Raw genomic sequence first — 25,542 nt, 5'->3', positions numbered from 1 at the left:
GACTGAATTAGTAAGCGAGATGACATGTAATGTCAGTGGAGATTGACCACGTCTTTAGAAAGAACAAAAGCAGAAGCCAAGGGTTCACCTTGTAGAGAGGCTCACCACCTGATTTGTGCACTTACGTGTCTAAAGCCAAGCAGTGGCAAGACTCCTACAGTGTCATTTTTGATAGATACTCTCTGTTTTGGTTAGCTATTTCATTACATACTCTCATTTTCTTGCTCCCTTATCTACTGTAGCTCCTCTGCCAATCTCCATCTTTGTCCAGTCTCCATCCTTGTTTACTTTCTCACCTTTCCGTTTTCCAAAATGCAATTTAACTTTCAGATTAGCATTTCTATTTTCAGCAGCTAGTTCACAGTTCAGGTGCCTGGGTACTTAAATATTTGTCAAAATTGCTCGATTCAAGTTTCTCTGGACCAGTTTCAGTATTCAAAAGTAGAAAGATACACAGTAAAAAGAAATCAGTATTAGTGTCTTACTCCCAATTAGATCCTCTTTTTTCTTGTGAGCATGTGGGTTTGTTTTCTTAAGCTTCTTATTTGTCTCTTATTCCTTTCTGGCATCTTTTCACCTTCCCATCAGATTCTTCCTTTCAGTCTGTTGCATTTCTTTCATTTTTTCACATTTTCATGCACTTCAGACAGAAACTCCTCTGGATTTTGTCTTTTTTTTTTTTTCTTTTCTTTTCTTTTTTTAATAATAATCTACAGAATTCCTTCTTCTACTATTTTTTTCTTCCAGGGAAAGAAAAATAATTATTAATTCCTTTTTCTGTATTAAAAAAAAGCAGAACACAACTCTTTCCTGTTGTATAAATAAATATTCATTATACTGAAGTAAGGAAAGCTAACTTCATAGTACAGTGTTAGAGCCAGTACTTATCTTTGTGTTTAAATTCCTGTTTTGAATAAAACCAGGATTTCAACCACAGATTTGCTTAAGAAGATCATTTCAAGAAATCACTATTTTTCAATTAAAACCTCATATTTTTTAGTGTATATCTGGTTTGAATCTAGGGTTTGGTTTGGTTTGTTTGTTTCTTTCTTTGTTTCAGTCCCACACATTAATTACTATTTTTGAAAACAAAGGGCTCCATAACTCAAGGTAAACATTTTTCTTTAAAAATATCTAGTGAGAATAAGTTTGCTGTATATCTTCTCTGATAACCCAAGGAAGCTAGAGGGACATGACTGGCCTACTGATCCAGAAATGCCAAGTTCTCCTCTGTCTCAATGGGGCTAAGGTTTAATTAATCTGAGGTTTTTATTTTTTGTTCATTTGCAGTTGATGCAATGGAAGGTGAGGCTTTAGTTATAAAATGTCCCCGATGGAATTCACCTTTGAAAGTCACCTGGTATCACACGAATACTAATAAAATAATTCCTGCAGAAGAAGAGAGATCACGAATATTTTCCTTAGAACGATTTCTTTGGTTTCTGCCCAGTTCTAGAGAGGATGCTGGAAACTACACTTGTGTTATACATTTGTAAGTGCAGCATTGAAAAGTGAACGGCGTAAGACTGGAAAGAAACATACATATTTTAATAATGCATTCTAATTATTATCTGTGGATATGATGCCATTTTTTCATGGTGTACACCATTTCATGTAACTTTTCATACTGCAATTGCTATTTTTGTAACAGGTCATTGAAATCAATCTGTGACTGAATTGCAATACTAATCCATATGTTTATAAAACAAAAATCATATTTATTACAATTGTTTAATATATTCCATATAAAAATACTATCATTGACATAACCTTTATTCTATTTTTAAAGTTCAAATAATCGCACAAAGTCATTCAACATGAATGTGCAGGTGCATCCATACAAACCAGGAGTATGTTTCCCAAGCCAGATTCGTTACCCAAATGACACTGGAAGAGGAAAAATTGTTTGTCCTACAATTGACAATTATAAGAATGCTACTATCATCCAGTGGTATAAGGTAAATAAAACCCTGATAGTGCCAGTTGTAGATCAGATTACTGTAAGAAGCTATTTGTAGCCAAATAAAGATTTTTTTTTCCCCCCCAGGACTGCAAACCTCTTCAGGGACAGAGATACTTCAAAAATGATAAATATATTTTTATTGCCAACCCAAGAAAGGAGGATGATGGTTATTATACTTGTCAGTTTACCTACACTCATAAAGGAAATGTGTTTAATGTATCAGCAACAAGGATTTTCATAAGTAAGGGTAAGACAGTCATTTTGTAGCTTGCTAAGATAAAAAAGACTGATGTCTACTTAAAGGAAAGGAAGGTCCTTTTGCACATTAACGAGAAAAACAGTTTATGTTGGTTTGTTTTGCCTTCTTAATGAAACTTTAGAATAGCTTTTGTGGATGGGGATCCAAATGGAGCAAAGTGGGGATAAATTCAGACGTGGTGACATTCAGCTTTTTGCTAAAAGTCTCTGATGACTTTGGTTACGTGCTGTGGTTGGTAGAGCTGTTTGGTAGCTCTTATTCCTGAAATGAAAGGTCTCCTCAGTGGGATGCTGCAAAGCCCTGTTTTCTATTTGTTTGAGAGAATTTGTAGCTAGTGAGGATCATCTGGTGATCATTGGGAAAGCTGCTGTGTTGATGGTCTACAACTCAATACCTTCTGGTCCATCTTGATTATCTACCATTTATTTGATAGTGGGGCTGAAAAAACTTTTGAATTTTTCTTGAAGGAGACAAAATGAGCAAGATATTTATGTAGACAGAAAAGGAGGAGTGGAGCTCAATGATTACTGGGTCTCTGTTATTTTGAATGCAGCTGACATGGCCAAGGTGTGTGGACTTTGGGGTGCCTATAGGATGCAGTCTCCTCTTTTTTTTTATTTTATTTTATTTGTATTTGAATGGTGGTTGAGGAAGAGCATGCAGCAATTAGCAGTTCCAGATTGCATCTACATGCAAAACTTCAAAATGTGTCTTCAGTTCTGCAGTTAGATCAGTAGAAAAATAATCAGAAAGACAGTTTTTGGTGTGGGAGTGGTGATGGGGCTTTGGTTCAGGTTGTGTGTTTTGTGTGGTATTTTTTCTCAAAAATAGATAATGTTCATTTGCAGACTGACATCAGATCTCTTTGCTGTCGGGAGGCACTCAGCTTGGGGGCAGAATGCAGATTTGGAGCATAGGAGCCTTGATTCCAGTTTTCACTGCTGTGCCAAAATCTCAGTAACGGAGTTTGTTCTGATTCTGAGCTGGACAGAAGGCAGATTTGAGCTTAGACCTAGTACAGTATCTTAGGGGGTGTTGTGCCTTTCCTCCATCTCTTCTGTTTAATACCCTCCTGGTCTACGTGACACTTGTCTGCCTAACAATTTTTGTTTGAATGTACTTTCATCAAAACTTTTTTAACTGATCAGGAATATTGTATCTGCATTAAAATCCAGCAATTTTCATTATATTTGGCACAAAGGCATCCAAATTTACAAAAACCTTTGTTACATCCAGGCAGATTACTTAATTTCATAGGTAATTTCACTTTCTTTTGAAATCATTGCAGAAAGAAGGGATTGCAACATGACGTGAAACCTGACCTCGGTCTGTCATGTGTGCTCCAGTTTTTACTAAATTCACAGTACTTAATGACAACGTCTTTGCCTTTTTATCAGCCCTTAAAATTAGTATGCCGATGAGTAGAGCTGTTACGTTTTGATAATACTGGCTTATGATGTACATTCCTGTTGCCTTGCAGATCCACACTGACACACAGGACATTCTGTCTCTGAATGCTGACAGCTAAGAACTTGGCATAGGCAGCTAGCTAGGAAGTTACTGACTTTCTCCTGACTTCTTTTTTACCAGATCTGGCTAATGAAAATTAGAAACAGTTAGGATAGGTAAAGAGAATTGCTCTTTTGGCAGCCTGGGAAGCAGGGGGTTAAATGAGTTCCTGCAGATTTTTTTAGGGAAATGTGGTTATGGGCTTCACAGAAGTACCTTGAGGTGGAAAAGCTTAATGAGGGAAAAGATAGCAAGCAATGTCTTTGCAGTGGGAAACAGAAGACAGTATAAATGGCAAGAAAAGAAGAAAAAATGCATCAAGGGCAAAAACTCTGAAAGGTCTGAATGCCTAATTCAAGTCAAGTGGACGGATGTAGTATGGCCCTGTCCATAACAATTATTAGCGGGGATGGAAATGAATATGTTGAAGAACAAGTAGTATTCATTCTAGAAGGAATATCTATAAGGGACGCTCAATGTCATGGCAGACTGATGTAATGGGAAGCAATTTTGTGCAGCAGTGGTGCACAGACAGCAGAGATTCTTGGGAACCAGACACACTGCAATGTCCTGCAGGGATGGAGGAAATGAAGGGAAACACCGGCAGGCAGCTGTGGGCTAGAAGGTCCTCTGTTCAGACTCTGCGGAGAAGTACATATTAGCTATTTCTTTATTGTGGATACGAGAAATTTCTGAAATGTCAGAAGGAATCTCTTTATTTCTTTTTAAAAACAAAATAAGCTACTGAGAAAATACACAATCCTGTAACTGCATTTGCTTTTTTCCCCACTCAGCAGCTAAAATAGTACTTGAGAAACTAAAACTTTTCTTTGCTCTTTATGTACAAAAGCATAAATTAAATAAATGGGGAGAAAATACTTAAACACATACAGACTCCGCAGAAATATTTGGTCATAGGAATAGAATCACATGATCCCAAAAGACATGTGAAATTCTGCTTTGGGATCTTAAAATATCAACTGTACAGACTATAATCATTATCTACTCTGCCCTGCTGAGGCCGCACCTGGAGTGCTGTGTCCAGTGCTGGACTCCCCAGTTCCAGAGGGACAGGGAACTACTGGGGAGGGTCCATGGAGGGCTACAGGAATGATGAGGGGACCGGAGCCTCTCCCTTGTGAGGAAAGGCTGAGGAAGATGGGCCTGTTTAGCCTGGGGAAGAGAAGACCGAGAGGGGAGCTTACCAATGTGTACAAATATCTTAAGGGCGAGTGTCAAGAGGACAGAGCCAGGCTTTTTTCAGTGGTGCCCAGTGACAGGACAAGGGGCAATGGCACAAACTGCAACACAGAAAGTTCCACCTGAACGTGAGGAAGAACTCCTTTACCTTGAGGGTGACGGAGCCCTGGGACAGGCTGCCCAGAGGGGCTGTGCAGTCTCCTTCTCTGGGGACATTCAAAACCCGCCTGGACACGACTCTGTGCAACCTGCTGTGGGTGACCCTGCTGTAGCAGGGGCTTGGACTGGGTGATCTGCAGAGGTGCCTTCCAACCCTGACCTTCCTGTGATTCTTACAAAATGCGCTTTCACAACCTTCTAATATGTGTTTTCTTTCCCTCCTTAATTTCTAAAGAAAAACATTCACCTCTGCCTCCTCAAATTTTGTTTCCAAAGGATAAAGGTGTCATAGAAGTGGAGCTTGGTAAGTACAGACTTTATATTGTTTATAAATTGACATTTGGTGATGGCCTAGCAAACATGGAGATCTTCAAGAAGATTTAATGATGAAACTTTTTGTAACTGTTTTGCGCCACATTTACCAGATTTAATTCACCCCAGGCCCAGTGGTGTGGCGGTACATATAACTGATGAGTTATTTAGGCATAAGCAGAAATCTAAGGGGATTTAAATAACCCATTCTACCCTCTCTGGAACACACTAGGAATACTCACACAATCAATTATTACATCTTGGCTGAAGGGGTGACAGCTTCCATCCACTTCAAAAAGGGCTTTATGTAAATTTCTTGAAACCGCTTGATGATACTCTTAAGAGGGAAGGATGGACTGTTCTTGCAGCTACAGATACTCCTTGTTACTTTCAGTCTCTGTGTGGAGACAGTGGCTGTGTCTCCTTTGATGAATGAAGGAGAGCAAAGGACTGGTTGCTGGCCCTGAGGCTCAGGAGCACTGCCTGGCTCATGTCCATGTTGGCTAGCGTTGAGCAGACTTGTCTGGTTGGAAGATACTGAGAGGGCTGAAAGACAGGACCAAGGAACGAACTTAGAAATAGCAGCTGGAGAGCCTGTGATGCAGACCTTGCTCCCTGGCTGCCTTTCATTTAGGACTGTAGATGTTCTCGGTGATTTAGATTCACCTTGCGTAACTTGTGGCATCAGAGCAAGGTGTTTGTGGTAGGACTGAGAGCCCTTTGGGGTTTCTGTGTAGTCAACAGAGAAAGGTGGACCTCTCCAGAAAGTGACTGAGCCCATCTGAAACACAAATAGGTAGGCCAGGATGCCTGTCTCCCAGGGCAGGTGGGGTGAATCTGGGCCACTGGGAGAAGGGATCGCAATTACCACTCCACTGCTTCTGTCCTATAGCAAGACTGCTCTGGTAGCAAGTACTGCAGGGGCTCAGGACCCTGCCTGATGTGCCACGTAACTGTGGCTCAGAGACATCGCATTGACTCGCATTCCCATTCTTTGTTCCTCTTTCCCCCAGTTGCTTTGTCACTCAGAATTAGACGGTCTGTGCTCCCAGACTGCCTTTCTCTAATGAGACGGTCAGTCTCTAGTGCTCTATAGGCTCTGCCCACCCCTCTGGAACAGTAAGTAACCTGGCAGCGCTTGCATGGAGCAAATGCGCTTCACGTTTAAAAACCATTTCCTGTACTGGTCATATTGTCTCCTATTTGCAAAAATGAGGGGATTGCTCCATGCTCCCCAATATCAATTCAGGATGTAAGTCATAAGATTTGTTAATCTTATCTAAGCCCTGCTTAGATGCAGATATACATGGAAATAATTTAAAGTGTTTTATTTATAACTTCTTCTAGTGCAACAGTGACTCTTACTTTGGAATAAGTATTTCCTAATGACAAATATTTATTAAGTAATTTCCTGGTTTAGTTTTGCTTGGACTGGTTTACTTTACTTTTGTCCAGCTTGAATAAAATCCAAGGTAAGACTCTGCACAGAAGACTTATGCAAAATAATATATACTGAAATCTAATTACGTTATTTCCATGTACATTTATGTGTAAACCAGCATTTACTTTTCATATTCTCAATAGTTGATTATATGGGTTAAACATCATAAGTAAAGTCTACATTGCCTTCATCACAACAAATATAAATAATTCCTTTTGTAATCCTTGGTGTTGTATTAGATCATTTGTTGAAAAGAATAATAAAATGAGATTTTTAAGTCTCTTCTATGCATCATTTTGTCAGCAGTAGTTCAGAAAAATATGCCAAAATTGTTAAGGCAAAACTCACAGGTGGTATGAAGATTTGTAGAAAAAGATTTTATGAGGAAAATAAAATTATACTTGTTTTTCATCAAGGAATATTTACATCTGTCTGTATCTTGATTAGGTGCCACTTTGTCTCTGAAATGTCAGGCCCGCTTGGGGATTAAGAAACAGGCATTGGCTTCTGTCACATGGGATGTAGATAATATTCCAGTGAAATACTTAGGTTTGTCAAGATTTCATGAAAAAACTCATTTGTAAGTACATATAACACAGAATAATCTTTCGCCTATGCAAACTATGCTTAGCCGTTAAAGCCAACAGTACCAGCTCTTTCTCTCTTTATTAGTTTTGAAGGACGTCAGCATGAATTTTACAGAGAGACCGCTTTGCTTATTACTGAAATAAAAAAGGAAGATCTGCAGGCAAATTTCACGTGTGTAGCAGTGAATGAAATGCAGAACACAAAAGTCACAGTGACGTTACGACTCAAAGCACAATATGAGGGTAGGATTTTTCCATTTTGTTTTCTTACATGTTACACTCAGTTTGGAATACGTTGGTCATTTTATTTTATTATTTGTTTCTGTTAGTAAGAAAGTTTCAGTTAGTGAGAGGGAAAACCAGCCTGCTTCCTTCCTTCACCAAGCCAGTGGTGAAATTCTTATGGCTTCATTAGGTCATGAAAGTCCTTGGGGTAAATTCTGCTGACAGGGGCATTACTCAAATGGTGTCAGCAAGAGACTAAATATGCAAAGCACAACTGTATCAGCCCTGTGATAATATCCTGTTTCTAGGATATTTCTGTAGGAGGACAAATTCCCCTTTCCTTGAAGGCAGGCAGTTCACTTGGATTTGAAGCACACTGGTATAGCGCAGTCTGCTCTACAAAATACTCAGGCTGTAGAGGACCCTCTGCAGACGAGAGTCGGTAACGGAACTGACCTCTCCTTTGGTCATCAGTGTTACAATGCATTGTGAGGAGCAGAAATTCATCTTCCTTTGAGAATCAGTCTGTTGTTTCTGGTGTGGAACTGTGGCAGAAAATAGACAAACTTTAAAAACAAGAGTTTCAGCAGGTTTGCCAGTTTGCTTGCCTTCACTCCCATACCACATCCGTGGTAGTGCCTTGTTTCCTGACTGAATGTTAAGTGGCATGCCTAAGATGTCTGGCTTTGTCCTTTGTTCACTTTGTGCCACACAGAGGTGTGAGTAACACTTTGAAGGCTTTCCCTTGGTTTTGTTTTTAAATTCGTGGTTCTAGTAATTTCTGCCAGAGAAGGAAAATCCAGGGCAGTAAACGTTGGGGGCTGGGATGATCTTTAGCTCCTATCAGAATTTTATTTTAATAGGGATAACCAGATCCCTAAGCACTGTTGCCAGCACCGCTGAGTGAGATTCGTATGGCATAAAACGCTGTTGTGTCTGAAGGCACAACATGAAGCTGGGATCAATGGTTTCCTTTCTTATCTCTTCAGGTATGCTGAACAACCAAGGAGAAGAACATCCAAGGCCTTTAATGGGGATTAGTTCTCTATAACAGAATGGTGGGAAGGGTAAAATCAAGGGTATTGTGATCACAGGGTGTGCACAGCTCCATGTCCCACAGTATTCTTGACAGTTTATAACTTCCTACAGGATCGTGATGTCAAAGCATAGACATATTTCCTTGCCATAGCCTAGGCTATAAGGCATGTAGGTGAACTATAACAGATGGTGGGTCAGCAGAACAGCATTGATTCCTCCAGAGGAAGGCTGCAGGAGATGTTTTGGTTGGATATTGCAAAGTGAGTGCAAGCGTAGCATCACTCAGGAAGCTGGAAGCCATCAGCTCTGCGCTGAAGTATCTGGGTGTGGGAGCATGCCTGCAATGAGAGGGAAGAAAACTGAGTAACAGTTCCTGCTTGCTCTAGTTCAGGCAATACAAGTCCTTTTTCGGCCTCATATTACAAACTAATTGAAGGGAAGTGTATACTTTGTATTCTGTATTCATACAGTGATTCATGGAATCTGATTTATGTAGTAGACAAATCTTATTTTGTTTTTTATGCATAGGTTTTCAATAAATGTTCATGAAAGCGTTTGACTGCGAAACTCCGTTTTGCTGCTGCCTGTTTTATGTGGATATCTGTTCTCTTCTCCTTGCTGCTGCTATTGTCGAGAAGCCTGCTTCTGCTTTCAGCACTGTTAGTGTAAGAAATGCTATCTCCAGAAATGGTTGTGCTCTGTTTTAGTTTTCTTTGCTCACTCCTCACACAGCTGAACAACATTTATGCTAAAACAATGACAGCTTGCCTCTGAGTATAATAGAAATGCTGCAGGGTTTGCTTGTGCCTCTCATCCTATAAATGTGTAATAAAAATGTGTACTCTTCTTCCTTTTGTGTTTTGTTTGTTTATTTTTAATGGGGAAAAAAGTTGTTCTGTGTTTTTTTTTTTTTTTTTTTTTTTTTAATGTGATTGTTCCTTAGTGTTTCCCACAGTACAACTTGTGTCTGCTAGCTACTATCCTGTTAATGTTCTTTTAACACAAGTTCCTGCTCTATATTCTGATTTTTTCTCCCCAGGGTATTCAGTATGGGTTACATTATCATTATTTGCAGCAAAGAAAGAGGTGAACAGGTGTTGTGCCACTTACTACTCCAATCAGTCTGTTTCGGGGGCATTTGATGAACTAGATAAATAGTGTTTAGTGGCACACTGAGGAAGCAAAGATGCTGTAAGAAATTGCGTTGGAGCTCCTCTGCGTTAATAACTGTTCAGTCTTACAGCAATAAACTCTTTTCAGAAATCTGCTGAATGAATGATTTGGCTCACTACTTGGAAATTTTCCATGGGAAGCACAAATTAAATTTATTTTACTAAATCATAAACAAATACTTTAAGTTCTAATTCACAGTTAACAATATCATTATAGTTAACCCTAACAATTTGCTTTGATAACAATTGTAATCCACATAAGAATAAAAAACTGCCAGAGAGGAGCAATGAGAAAAGGAGTTTTTTTCACAGTCAAGAATGGTGAAAACTATTTGGTTTTGTCTCCATGGAAAACAAAAACACTTCCTTAATACTGCCAGGTACAGATGTCATTGGTAAAGGTGCTTGACGTTCCACAGAGGAAAAGTATATTTTCCATTTTAGGGAACATATTGTGAATACATGTATGTATTCACATATGTGTGTGAAGAAAAGTGCTGTATTGTGAGAAAAGTGTCTGTCTCAAGTGGCTGTCCCAAGTGTCTTTTTACTTTTTAAACAAGAAATAAATGCTGTTAAGCAGCTACTCACTCTTTAGAAATCAGCTGCATGACCGAAGTACCTCAGTTATCAGGAGTAATGCAATGCAGTCAGCTCTTTTTGGTGTGATTTGGTGCTATCCAGACTATGCACACTATGTCCTTTAGACACAGAAATCAGGCATTTTTTCCTTTGTTTTAAGAGAAGAATTTAATGAGGATTTGGCTATGAATTTTGACAGTCTTTGCAGCTATGTTCTCGCCTCCATTAGGAGGTACTAATGTCCCTGCATATTTCAGCTGCATCTGCTGCTGCATTCAGAGATTGTTTCTGCTCCTGCTGAGGAAGATCTTCATTTTTTTCTCATCCACCCCCTGCCTAGACTTTGATCACCCCCAGTCAATATGGAACTCATCCTCCCACACTATTTCTGATCCTTTATCTCCCCTCTTGGCCTGAAACTGTTTGGTATCTTCTGACTCCTTCACCATTTGTTCATAAACACATTCTTTGTGTCTCATAATACTGCTTTACAGAAAATATAGGCTGTGTCATTTCCTCCAGATCCTTCAGCCCTATCTCTCCCTTTTTAATTCCAGAGACGGCAGTTGTTCCAGATTTTACATTCCCTCTCTGCCACAAAACATGTCCTCTCATGTGCTCTGAGATCATCTGCATAACTTGTGTGGTATGCCTCTGGTCACTGTAAGGCTAAGGAATTTGTGACGGCTTCTAATTCCTTTTCCTTCCACCTTTTGTGACAAAAATGTAGTTAGTTCTGCTGGACACCTGGCAAGAGACAGTGACTCTGCCTGCCAGACTGATCCCAACTGCCCTCACAGCTGCTTGGTATCTGTCACGCTGGAAGATGCCACCTCTCAGGGATGAGAAAACTACTCAGCTACACTGTTCACACCAGTTCAGCTGCAGTGGATCAGTGCCGACAAAAGTAGCTCTGCTGGCAGAGGAAGGGAAGCTGTTAGCTCCTGAGACAGAGGCAGTGATAAGTAATTGGAAAAGCACTGGAAGTGTTAACTCCTTAGTCTGCTAGCAGAGCTGGGTCAAGACAGGAGCATCCCTTCAGTATCCCCTTTAACCTGTCTGCTAGGGAATACACAGACTGGCTGAATACCTTCCAAGTCCTTCTGTTTTTCTTATATAAGCTGCCACTGTTTTTTTTGTTCCTTATCTAGATTCAGGGGTCATTAAATAACTGGAGGTAGCTTTTCATGTGTTTGACACACAAGTGTCATCTTATTTCTCCCTGAGCATTCCTCAATTCTCATTCACAAGGAAGTATAAAATGCCCAGAGAACCACAAATGTTTCTGGTGTGACTCCTCTTCTCTGGACAACATCAGAAAATCCAGTCATTTGGAGCAGAGTTAAAGTTCAGCCCGGAACATCAGCTCTGTTCTTCCTCAAAGATATTTAACACTGAACCTAACCTTTTGACTCATTTTTGGTAGATGGATGTGGACAGGAATTCCAGACTCAGATCTCTGCCTTACTGTCTGAAGTTAATCCACCTTAGAAGCCAGAAAAGTTATAAAAAGGGTTGCTCTTCCAGAGTTTGTCAGGAAATTCTTCAAATGTTGCTTTCTGACTTGTTTTGTCTGGCCTCTCCAATATTATTTCTTGGAAGCTGATAGTTCTATACTCCCATTGGCCTTGAATATAAATAAATAGTATTAGAAGACTTTCTACCTATGAAATCTCTTCCACTAAATGATGCAGCAAAGTCAAATAGAGCAACAGGACCTGTCCAACCTTGTTCAGGACCTCAAAAAGTGACTTGTGTGGCCCTTGCCTCCATTATGCTGAAGACAGTTGATTTATTCCAGAGAAACGAGAGGCTGAGTCAGCCTTACTGGGAACTGAACCAGCTCTTCCAGGAAGATGCTGGTGGGGTTCTTGTCTGATACTTTGCAAGCTGTATAAGTGCAGGAAATTTATCACTTCTTTTCCAGCCTTGGTCTAATCAGTGCAAAACCAAATGTAAACTGCTTTTTAGGTTCATGCTTGCAGAAGTTGTTTGAACCTGTTTCTTCTCTAGATGTTTTAATAGATACTTAATGTGTTAAAACAGTGTTTGAATGTGGCAAGCACACCGTCAACAAATGAAGCAATAAGAAATAATGGCAATCTCTGATGCTTGGGTCATCCTCACCAGGTAGTGGAAAAGGTTTCCTGATTTTTTTCTGTCTGTTTGTGTGTATTGACCAGGAAAATAGATCAAATCATAAAATTTGGATGGGTCCACAAAGACAGAGGTCCTTTGTGGGCATCACGTGACATTGTTATAACTAGAAAATGGCCAAAACACTATGAAAGTAACTGGTTGTTTTCTTGCCCACTTCAATCTTATTGGAAGGTGGCTTCCCCAGGTCTCCTAGTTCTGGTGAGGTATGCTTCATCATATGCCTGATGTTTCTTTCTCCCTTTAAATGGCAAAGAAAGAAACAGGAAGAAGAGTGTGAAAATCATGTCAAAGTTACCTTGCATCCTACCAGAGGAAAGGGAAAATGTACTTATATGCTCTTTATTTATATACCTTTGCAGTGGAATTTCTGAGATGCTAATATTTTTAGGTTGCCTCCTTAAGTTCTACTCAATGCACTGCCTTATTCAACACCTCCTGGAGAAGCCAGGGAACATGTACATTTCAATATAAGACACTCTTCACTGCTAAATATTTTATCTTATTTCATTCGCTTAGTGCCAAGTCCAAGTGAAAGCTCTGAAATTTCTCCTAGGTGGTGGTCAATGCCTGGTAGCTTATTTACTGGCTGCATACAACCTGCGGCATTTCCAACCTGTACTGCTGCTTATTCTGTAGAAGAAATTGAGGCTGGCTTTTTAGCCTGCTGGCAGATGCACCTCCTCATGTGCCAGGGCACTGCTGCAGCCACGTGTCTTGTGTTTGTTTTGCAGGCAGAGGGAGGAAAAGCCCTGAATGTCTGATCCCTGTTCAGAATGCACAAGGCCTGGCTTCGTGAAGTTGCTACCAGTACATATAATCACCCTCCATGGGCTGAGATGCTGTGAAGGGTCTTTACAGTGAGGATGCCAGAGCTGACCTCCATGTTTGTATTGCCAGGATGCTTACGTTTAATTTTATATTTGGTCAACATTCAAAGGGACATTTGTTTCCTCAGCTAAGATAGTTCTGAAATTGCAGCATACCTCAAATCTCATTGTAGCACTGAAGGGGTACATGCTTCCAGTGATATTCCAAGCCAGGGCATTGCATCTGGCAATTATTATGTTTGCTATACCATAGTAAAATAAAAATACAGGTAGGTTCTTTTATGCAGATGTGTACAAATCTGGATGTTTTCATGTGTATTTGTTCGGGGGTAAAAGTTCATCACCTAGTCTGATCCCTCTGGGGGTGTATTTTTTAACCCAAATCATTTCAGTGCTAATAGTTAGAGAAAGTCCCCAAAGCAGCTACATTATTATGACTGTAGGATGATGAATTGTCAGGCAGGAATAATTAGGTAAAGAAGCTGGACTGTGAATGAAAAGCTCTTAATGGATTTAGTCATCAAAAAAAAATATGTACATGGAACTGCTCTGAGTCTACATTTTAAAACCAAGTGGAGTAGATTATCAAGCACACCTTTCATGTGCTTAGGAGCAAGTTTCTACCATGAGGCAATTGCCATTAATCTTCCCTCCAAGGGAATAATGAATCCTTTTTGTCTAATTACTGTATGAAGCCTTTGATATTTTAATTTCAAAGTTGGCTATCTGGAATTCATAGTGAATTCATAGTGGAATCCTGGGTGAATTCAGTATGTCCATGACATTGGTCAGAAGTATCTTCTTCAGCTTTATGGCTGTAACAGTCTGTGGATTAAGCTTTCTTCTTTCTAGTTTGGAGAGACTACAAAACAACCTTGCTTCTACCTCCATTGCCTTGCTACAGCAGAACCAGAGGACGCATGTGTCTAGATTGACTTTTGCTCTGTGAATCACAGAATACGAGGAAAAATGGGCTGTTACAGAATGGCAGCTGTCTGGGTTGTGATACAAACGTAGCTTTCCCCTCAAAGAGTAATAATCACAGACTTGTCCTAGGCTAGCTGTGTGCGTGAGATAGCATAGAGCTGGTGACTGCCATCCTTAGAGAATCATAGAATTATGGAATCACAGAATGGTTTGGGTTGGAAGGGACCTTTAAAGATCATCTCATCCAACCCCCTGCAATGATCAGGGACATCTTCAACTAGGTCAGGTTGCTCAGAGCCCTGTCCAACCTGACCTTGAATGTTTCCAGGGATGGGGTATCTGCAGCTTCTCTGGGCAACCTGTGCCAGTGTTTCACCACCCTCATTGTAAAAAATTTCTTCCTTGTATCTAGTCTGAATATATCCTTGATAAGTCTTCATCTCTGTGGTGGAAGTGGTTAAATTCAAGAGCTCTTCCATGAGGGAAGCTGGAACTAAAGTGGTGGCTCCTTTCTTTCACAGTTTTCCTTACTAAACATTGCTGGTTTATGCTCCTTGACTGTTCTTCAAAGGAAAATGCAAGGGAGAACATCTTCTGTCTCTAGCACAGTTTATTTTATTTTTGTGCCCAGGACATGGTCTATTTTCCTGCTTGTTTTGTGTACTTTGTTCTTATCTTGCAGATTGCATTATTTGCACGTGTTTCTCTGTACCCTGTTTGTGCAACCATGCCAGAAGCCTCTGCTTGTCCTTTTATAAACACATTAAAGTTGTCAGGCCTAGGCTTAGATGCCTTAAAAAATGCTCAAACAATGTTGCTGGTTGTGTTATTAGCAGTTTTACAAAGTTACAGAATACTTACACATCCTTGTCAGCTGTGGTATTTAGTAAGTAGGTCTGGATTCAGAGGAAGTAAATATTAATTACATACTGCTTAGTAGGCTTCTAGTTTAGGGGTCTCTGTGTTGGCTACACCAGCTGGGGAAGGAAAACACTTTGTTGTCTCTGTTGTGAGCTCCTTAAAGTTGCAACAGAAGTAATGATATGAGAGCCTGAGGCTTCAGACCGCAGGTTAACTTCTCTATGGCTAACAATATATTCCTCTTCTTTGCAGTGGTTCTTCCTAACGTCCTCTTGATCGTAGGATCTCTGGTTCTGCTAGTTGCAATAGCAGTATCTGTTACACTTTATCAGGCCTTCCGAGTTGACATTGGCCTATTGTATCGGGAGATATTTCAGCCCTACCCAGTCAAGGACGGTAAGTAAAAATTGAGCAAGAAAGTTTAAAGGAAGGAAAAAGGCAAATCATATGGAAATGGATTAATCTGATAGTTGCATACTAACTGATATGACATCTGAGCCTGATCCTTTGCTTTCTTATGCCTTCTGAAATGGTTTAGGTAAGAGGAGACATAGATAGCTTTGGCAGTGCTCTACATTCCGTGGTTTCCTGGGTTCTGTAGTGACGTATTACAAAAGGGGGATTCAGTCCTGATTTCATATTTTTTAAACAAAAATATTTGTCATGAACCATTGAATGACAGTGAAAACATGATTTGCAGTGCTATTAACTGTACTTGTTATGCACTCTCTAAAGCAAAGGAACTGGCCTGCTGGCTAATGTTAATAGGCATGTGTTAGGGCATAACTAAAACAACTAAAACAGTTTTTATAAGCCAAAGAGAACGGTACCAATATTGTGGAAGACACTTCTGGGGTGAATACATCCTGTCCAACTTTAGGGGTGGACTTCAGATCAAAGTTAAGATATCAAAATTTAGTTGCATGCAATGAAGGTTCACACACACGAGTTCTCATCATAGACATGAAACCTGAAGACCGGGGCTGAGCTCAGCTGTCTAACCATAAGCAGCTAGTGCCATTGGAGCTCCCTTAGGACTTAAGAGAGACCTGAACCCCTCTACAGTGGACTGAAGGACAGGCAGTGCCCAATGACACTATGTGGTACATGTTTTTATGTGACCCAATCCATCTCCTCATCAATAAAATCAACAGAGCTAGCCAGACACTGGGACCTTGTGTCAGTGGTCCAAACATGGGCATCTAGAGTTATTTGGGAGGGGGAAAAAAACAGGCCACATAACACATCTGCCAGATGTTGCAGACTTCTGAAGCAGGTTCTGCAGATCAGGCAGGGTACCATGAGAAGTCTCCAATGGCACTAGGTGCCTACGCTTAGGCAACTCGCCTGCGCCCCTGGCATTTGTGTGAGGCTAATCTGAATCACCCTAGGCTTCATTAACTGCAGTGGCCCGTTCTCCACTGATTGTAGCTGGAGTGTAGACTTGTAGCTTTCATTCCGACTTGTAAGTTTACATTTTTTAAATCTGAAGCCGACTCTTACCACAGATGTCTGCATGGTAGATATCTACAGCTGATCTAGTTCTTTATGTTCTCTTTAAAGAGGAAAGAAGTATGCCTTTTAGGGCAGTTTCCATTTAAGTATATTCTGTGATGGAATGAATCAGACTCTGGAAATGGCTATTTCTTTGTTATTGTAAGGATGGTCTGGACATGAACCTCAGATACCAACAAAAGAAGGGATATGATCACCTCTGCTGGAAAGAAAGAAATGAAACATTTGGGATTAGAAAACAAATGTGGTAATGGAAAACATATTTGAGAGAAATGAAGAAAAAAGCAAAATACATATTTCATTTTGTACTTGATTCTGTCTGTAAGACTACTTCCTCGGTAACAGAGCTTTTTACTCACAAGTATGATGTGTCATGGGAATGATGAGAAATTTCTTCAAGGTGGAAGGATTTAAATGGAGTGTCTTGTCCCAAAAGACAAAGGGTGTTAACAGCCCATTGTATCACTGAAATAACCAATGCTGAGCTTCATCTCTATTTCATGCTAATATGCACTGATCAATGGAATTCTTAGTCTATATACTTTGGGATACAGCCTTCACTATGAAAAGGTCGGGTTCTGCAAAGTTACAGACACATAGAACATAATAATTGAGCATGGAAAACACCAGATGTGCACAGTCTTTAATTTTCAAACATGCGTCTGATGATATACATTATTCAGGTTAGCAGAAACTTTTACTTGGATCTGTTTCAAAGACTGATGTTTTTATTTCTCTTTTAGCTTTTACAATAAACAGCTCTAATTAATCCTAACATAATACGCTTTCTTCTTGTTTCACCTTATAGATGGGAAGATATATGATGCATATGTTATTTACCCCAAAAGCCATGCCAATGAAGCTAATTTTGTGGAATATTTTGTTTACCAAATCATGCCTGATATTCTAGAAAATAAATGTGGATATAAACTGTGTATTTATGGGAGAGATATATATCCTGGAGAAGGTAAGTTTCAAATGAGATAATGCACTGAATGACTCGTCAAGCTTAAGCAAATTGTGGTTCTAGTCCCTTCTAGGGGTACAGGAGGTCCCTTTACGTTCCTAAGCTTGCTGCTTACCTCCTTAACGTCTGTGTGTCTGCTCTTTCAGGCAGGATGACACAATGGCACTCTGAGCTTGCCAGTGTGCTAAGAAAAGCAAGCTACAGGGCAGGGGCACAGGTTGTTTATCACATTGGGTCATCCAGGAAATGTGACCCCAAGTGTGACTCTTTTAAAGATACACCTGCTCTTTGGGTAGTGTAACTCTGCACAGCCATTATCTGGGCAAAGCCACAACCAAGCCATGTGTGAGCAAGTCTACAAGACATGAAATAAGAGAAAACCACAAACTAATTTGAGTAATCAACCTTACTGTTATCACTCAGGGTTTTTCAATCTGTTACGAGGGTGTTACAGTCACAGGAAGTTCAGCTTCTGTTCACTGACATGACCTACTTTCACCTCACACAACTCCCAGTGCTAATCCAGGAGAGAGCTGGTATTCTTTATTCCCACTTCCTTGTCTTCCAGTCTGGAATCATGTTAATTAATCTGTGCTAATTTCCATATGGACACCTCTACACTATCTCTTGTGATTGCTGTCATCTAAGTGCTATCTGCTTTCCTCCAGAGCTGACTTGTGTGTTTATCTTGTGCTCCGGTTATTCTGTGGATCAGATCTTCTCTCCCGGTCAGTAGGCAGACCTGAAGCCAAAGCTGGCACATTTTCTGTTACACATTTCTGAAATCATCTGCATTGAGCCAGGTGTCATTCATCTGCCTAGAGCTGGGGCTGAGATCTTTGACATCCCTCTCTTCTGAGAGCAGCAAAAGTGCTGCCTGGCCTTGGGAAAAGCCACTGCAACAAGAATGTCAAAGAAGCTGCAAGAGTTGCTGAGCCAGACCATTCCCAGATCCGGAACAAGGAACTAACAGTAACTCACAAAACTGTCAATGACAAAAACTTATGCCATCTCTTCAGATGATTAGGGACAATGCAATATTGTGTTATGGGACAGAACCCTCAAACTATGGTTTATGGATGCATATTCTGAAGAAAATGGAGCATGGCATGCAACTGAAGCGAAGACTGTGGGACTAACAAGGGCTCTAATAAGTTGGATGAAAATAAAGACATTTTCACTGTATGAAGGCATGAATGGGTACCTATAACCCAGGAGTGACAGACAAAAGACTCACTAAGCCAGCCTTGGACAGTGAGTAACTTTTGTTTGACTTGTTTGGTCTGACTTAATCAAAAATCTAAAAATGGCCTGAGCATCCATCATTTTTCCTTTTCTCTTCTTGCCTACTTTCTCAGCCTTCTGCTTTTCTCTTCCTTGCCAACTTTGATGCCCCAAAACGCTGCTGCTTTGGTGGAAAAGCTATTCCAAATCTGCCTGCCACTGGGAGAACTTAAAAGTTCTGTGCTTCCATGCAGATGGACTTTACCTATATGCTCCCCACATTTTCTGTTCTCAAACCTTTTGTTACCCGGTTTCCAATACAAAGCCTTGCAACTAAAATATGCTAAGCAGAGTAAACAGGGAAATGCCACTCTGAGTAATTGTGATCCTTCCTGATCCTTCTTGAACATTATCATAGTATTTGATGAATCACTGTAAAACTCCATGTATTTCCAGGGGAGGGGAACCATCGCGCTGAGGATATAAAATGGAATAATTATTTCAAGATGTGCTTATGACTCTTGGTTCCACAACAAAGCTTTGTTACTTGAAACTTATGTTCTTCCAGAAAAAAGGAAAGTTAAACAGAAGTGACAGACAGCATTACATAGCTGTTGGACTCCCATTATGCTTCCCTAAACCAGCATTCTTTTTGTTTCCTGGTCTTACTGGTTAACGGCATTTTCTACAACCTAACAGTTGCCTGAAGAGGTGCAAATGCAAGTATTACCCAGCAAAGCAAAAGTTTTCACCAACATCACCTTCTACTCCATTCTTCTCATGCCTGCCAACTGCATTCCTTGCTGCATAATCTAACCAAATGCTGCTGGAGCTGCTGTATCTGTAATATGCAAAACCACGAGCAAATAACAAAGGAATGATCACACTTCACAGGAGCAATGTTCTGCTTAGCCAAGGGTCCTATCTTCAGCAGTTGCCATGGGCAAAGGACTGGGAAATAATTTAAGAGCAGTGCAAGCTTATATTATACTTCCACTAATGTACTCTCCCAGCAGTATGTGGACTTCAGATGCTGGAATTTTTTGTATGTAATAACTGCTGATGGATTTTTCTTTCACAATATTTTCTGTCACTTTCTGAACTTATATAAACCTATAATATTCACAAAACAGGTTGCAATGAATCCCTAGGTTAAAGTATTTTCAGCATGCAGAGACCTATCTTTCCTCTTGCCGCAAGTACAGCACCAGAAATCTGGATGAAGAAGTAAATACTTCCCCAGGTCAGTAGTCTTTCAGTCCTGAGCACAATGGACAGCACCCCAAAACTGAGAAAGATTTTTTAAAGTGCTGTTATTATGGGAACTAAACATACAACAGTAGCTGCTTACCTGAATTTTTCTCACCTTCCAAAGGATCTATTCTCCTAACAGCAGGAAGATTTAAGGAAAAAAAAAGAAGAAAAGGAACAGAGCTTGAATTGTTGAACATCACTGGAAGATTTAATGAACAAAAAAGAAGAAAATTTAAGGAGCTTGAATTGGTGAACATCACAGAAAGGCAAATTGTTTCCATAGAATAGTCTCAGAGACAAGAAATGGGATGGAGAAGCCTTTGAAAGTGTTCCCTTCCTGACCCAGGAGCTGGAAAAGCTGGGCCTCTCTGAGACTGAGAGGACCTTTGCAATGGGCTGGCAGCCCCCAGCAAAGGAAAACAGGAGCTGGCTGATGACATCTGCAAATCAGTGGCTTTGTTAAATAATTGAATTTCCTTAGCTCCACTCCCACCTTCTTTCTCTTGGCCCAGCATCACATGCTCCCACCCAAACAACTCCAGCTTTCATTTTACAGACCACAGGAATCTCTTCTAGCTGGGGGTGATGTTTCACCAGATCTGCGGTCTTCCATAGACAACACAGTAGGTTATCAAGAAAAGCAGCTCCTGGAGGCTTGGTGTGGAGCTTTCCAAGCTGGCCCAGAAATTTCTCCCATAGCAGGCTGGCTTTTGAGTTTCCTAGGTTCAACACCTCCAACGTCACAGTTTCAGTTGGTGTTGATCAGCTCTCCCTAACGTGGCAGTGGGAAAGAAAAGCACCTTTAGTCATGCTGACATACAAGTGCCCTGCAAGTCTGGATCCACCCCAGCAGGGTGGATGCCAGCTCGATGCACAGGTTAGTATATAAATTAGCATGCTATAGCTCGGGAGAATTAACAGTCCCCCTGCCAGCAAGTACATCTCTTAGAAGCAAGTCACTCAAAAGTCTCCAAATGACTAGTTTTCATGGGTAAGTATTGCAGGATCAGTCTCTAAAGCACTAAACTTGATAGAACATGATTCCTTACCTGGAGACTATTGGTCAAACAAAATTTGATGCAATCCAGATCTACAGAACTTGATCCTAGGTTGCTGGATTAGAAATTCCTAACAATACTTAAGAGCACTGAAAATATTAATGTTTCAACCAAAGAAAATATTTGAAAGGAAAGCTTTGGTTTTTTGTTAAAAAGCAATGAAAATGAAATGCTTAAACCCAAAAGAGTTTATGAAAGAAATATCAGGGTCTCATAATTTTCCTGTACGTTGCTAGATACAGCCAGTGCAATTGAGAAGAGGATGCAGAAGAGCAGACGGCTGATCATCCTTCTGACAAACCAGCTGATTAATTGTAAAGAATATGCTTATGATCAACACATCGCTTTATACAATGCTCTCATTCAAAATGATATAAAGGTGATCCTGCTGGAAATGGAGACAATCGGGACTTATGAGAAGCTTCCTGAGTCCCTTAGGTTTATCATTAAGCAGCAAGGCACCGTCAAATGGAAAGAGCAGCACACTGTGCACCCACAGTCATCTAATTCCAAGTTCTGGAAACAGGTGAGGTACCATATGCCACTGAGACCCAAGTCCTCATACTCGGCTAATGCCAGATGAAGAGTCTGAAAATACTGTTACGCTGTCAGGATGGACCACATGCCAACAACTCTTTCCTTTCAGTAGGTACACAATTTTACAGTCTGGCAGTCTGGCTGCATTTTTGAACTTTTTTCATTCCTTCATGATGATAAGGTAAACTGATGGAAGAGGTCTGGGGAACTAAGGGAAGTTTTTATGGGTGTGAAAGTTCTGTAAATAACTTATTCTAGGCTGTGTGCAGAAGTTTGCATGTCGCAGGAAACAAAAAGTGCCTATGCTCTTTCTGTATGTTGTTGTGCATGTAACTGGAAGTTATGACTCCGAATAAGTGAATACCCTGCAGGTTTGCTTTACCTTTCTAATGCTGTTGATCAAACATAAATGCCTCCTGTATTATTTCATTAGAAAGTATAGTATTATGCAACCAGAAAGCATAATGTTGTGCTTTTGTTATTTTTTTCCACCACTTATTTGTTTTTGATTCAATAGTAATAGTCATACCATGAAATTCTATTTTTCCTTAGTATGGTTGCCTTAGTAAAGGCTCTTTTGAGACTGATATGAATACAGCATTTACAAAAAATGCAGTGTTAAGGGAAATAAATGCACTGATGTATGTGTATATGCATTTTTTTATATTTTTAAAATACATATTAAAATCAATCTCACACAAAAGAGAGATTTTAAATTTTTCAGGTACAACAGACCATGCTGTTACTGTTATTATATCCAGAGAGAAATAATATCTTAAACTTTAGGGTGTATTTTGTATACTGATAGCATTTCTTTAAGCTGCTGGAAAAAGAGACTATATTTTTGTAACAGTATCCACTTTTTATTTTTCCTCTGCTTTGACCTTATGGTTAGTTATACTTTTTTCTGATAGGGAACACCTTGAGATGCAAAGGTCAGAGCCGAATCTCCTCCTAGTTCAAGGGAGTATGAATAAAATGTGTTCTAGAAACGTGTTCTAGTACAGATGTCCTTGCAAACTTTAATATTTTTAGCTTCTTAAACCCAGAAATTTTCTTACTGTCAGAAAAGGCTTAGTTTTGAGCTTCAGGCTTGCTACCGAATGAACTTAAAAAATGAAAATTAGATGCAGAACACCTAATGTTACAAAGTCCAGGCTTACAGAACAGGCAAGTCCTTTCCTTTCACTGCAAGTTTTTATAGAATGTGGAATTTCAGACTTATGGAAAGCTATTTGTAATAGGAAAAATATGTATGCAATATATGTAGAGATTCTTTTTCAACATTAAATTAAAAGATCTATGGCAAACTAAACAGGATTTCACTGATTAATTGCATTTTCAAGTGTTCATGCACTCATCGCTCACTTTGCTACATCTATAAAACTTCTAATGTTGCATTTTATTATTGCCTCATTAGATTTTGTGCAGTGTTGGGTCCTGTTCCTAAAGATCCCCCTAGATAAACCTCACTGTCTCTGTGGAAACTCCACAAAATGGCTTTTACCAGTGTAAGAGACTTGGTTTATTCCTACAGTACCATTTCTTTCCACAGAAAGAGTACTAAGGCAGGTGTAAAGGCAGGATGGCCTGTTGCTTTACGTCATGAAGATTTTTCACAGCAGCTGCTGAGCAAGACAGAATATTCACTTCCAAGATTATTACAAGATCAATCTTTAACAGAGTTTGAGCCCTGGGCACTTAAGGAAGAAAGGATGATGACTGAGCATCTTGGAAACAAAAAGTCTAGGATGAATTCTGAAGATGGAAAGGGATGAGAGGAGAAGGTACAATGAGGAAGTGCATGGGGTCAGCAATGAACCAAATTACTGTGAAACATACTGATATCTCATTGACTTCTTTTAGCCAGGCATGTAGTTAGGATGGTGAAAACCAAATTCACTAAATCGTTGTTGTGGGGATGTTCCTTTTGTATCAATCCTCATGGTCAACCAAGAAAAAAAAAGAGGAAAACAATATCAAGCAAAACCTGGCAACTCTTATTGTGGTTTACCGATGGTAATCGGTATGGTCTTGACAGAAAGAAAAGGAGCAGATTCCGAGAGTGGCAAAGAACTTTTAGACAACCGGTGGGTGAGTGTGTGGCTGTAATATGACAAAAAGCTGCTGCAGTTGTCTCTTCTTTTTGTATGCCTTGGTGGTTAGTAATCTGAGATACGCATTCAAATTAGTGCCTTTGTACAGATGTTATCACATTTGTAGTTGTTAAAAAGAAAGCATGAAAAGAGCTGCAGACTTCCACAACATTGTTACAACATCCACACTGCTGAGGCCACAGCTGAAGTCCTGTGCCCGGTTCTGGGATCCTCAGAAGAGAGACATGGATGTACTGGAGAGAGATCAACAAAGGGCCATGAAGTTGGTGAAGGGACTGGAGCATCACTCCTATGAAGAAAAGCTGAGAGAGCTGGGATTTTTCAGCCTGGAGAAGAAAAGAATGCCATGTGAAGGGGGGGTGCAAAGAAGAGGGAGTGAGGCTCTTCTCAGCGATGCCAGGGACAGGACCAGAGGCAACGGGCACAAACTGAAAGACAGGAGGTTCCCTCTGAACATAGGAAACATTTTTTTTACTGTGAGGGTGACCCAGCACTGGCACAGGTTGCTCAGGGAAATTGTGGAGTCTGCATCCTTGGAGATACTCAAAAGCGGCCTGGACAGGGTTCTGGGCAACGGGCTCTAGGTGGCCCTACTTGAGCAGAGGGGTTGGACTAGATAACCTCCAGATGTGCCTTCCAACCTCACCATTCTGTGATCTTGCGATATGCAACTTATAAAGAAACTAAATGGCCAAAAACATATTTGTAAAGAAAATCGGCATTTTTACGCTAGACATCTGCCTTAGTGGAGTAACAGGACAGTCTGTGCTGTGCAACAGATCTCTCCTTTCACCGTAGAAAGCCCACAGAAGAATCAGTTTGAATACCTAAAGCTTAAAGACACAGAACAAAGGTAATTTTGCTGCTGAATTAGAACTTCCATGTAGAGATTTAATGCCCTTTAATTACTGCCCTGTGCTTCCCTGCTCTCGATACATTAAGGCACTCTGGAAAGCAGATTTGCTGTCACTTGTTGATAGAGCAGAGTCATCGTGCCATCTAGTGGGTGACCAGTCAGTAACAGATTCTGACCAACGAGAAATCGGTCTAACGGCGTTAGAATTAAACACAGTGAAGTGTTCAGGGTGTGCATCCTGCTGTAATCTCCTGAAACCCATTACAGCATTACTTGTAAATAGCAGCTCAGTACCTGGCATTGAGAATACAGTGCTGACTCTCTTAAAATAACATTTAGAAGGAACAGACGTGTTTCCTTGCCATATATCTGCAGTCATACAGAGTTACATGTCCCCAGTTGTAAAATCTTATCTCTGGATACTTCATCTCTGACAAGTATATGATGCATTCCTGGCAATAAAGAAACAAAAATAAGAGAGGAATAAGCATTACTTAAGTGACAGCTTAAGTGTGAAGCTCCCGGTGACTTCCAAGGTATGAAAACCAGCTCCTGCTCATATGAAGTAAGATAATGGCAGACAGCACATAGAATGTACTGCCCTCATCACATATGAATTTAATGTATTTATATATACAGTATTTAATGTAATGCCCTTTGTGTGAACATCTATAATGGTTTGACTTTGAGGTATCTTTTTTATTATTTTTTTATTTTTATTTTTTTTTAATTGCTGAGATTTGATGTTTCTACAGCTTAAATGAACCATGACCCCTCTGGCTTCACCTAAGT

The 25,542-nt window shown here is 40.1% G+C and overlaps 1 protein-coding gene across 1 annotated transcript; it reads left to right on the top strand.

Moving 5' to 3' along the window:
- Positions 1-1,499: 1,499 nt before the first annotated feature.
- IL1RL1 (interleukin 1 receptor like 1) lies at positions 1,500-25,465 on the top strand. Its single transcript, XM_080377327.1, has 8 exons — positions 1,500-1,958; positions 2,048-2,210; positions 5,326-5,394; positions 7,291-7,423; positions 7,516-7,673; positions 15,475-15,618; positions 17,546-17,704; positions 21,477-25,465. The coding sequence occupies exons 1-8, from the start codon at positions 1,818-1,820 to the stop codon at positions 21,821-21,823; spliced, it is 1,314 nt and encodes a 437-aa protein (XP_080233453.1). The 5' UTR covers positions 1,500-1,817; the 3' UTR covers positions 21,824-25,465.
- Positions 25,466-25,542: the final 77 nt, after the last annotated feature.

The sequence above is a fragment of the Falco punctatus genome (genome assembly GCF_963210335.1).
Source record: "Falco punctatus genome assembly, chromosome: 2".
NCBI lineage: Eukaryota > Metazoa > Chordata > Aves > Falconiformes > Falconidae > Falco > Falco punctatus.
This window is presented reverse-complemented; position numbering and strand designations above follow the sequence as displayed.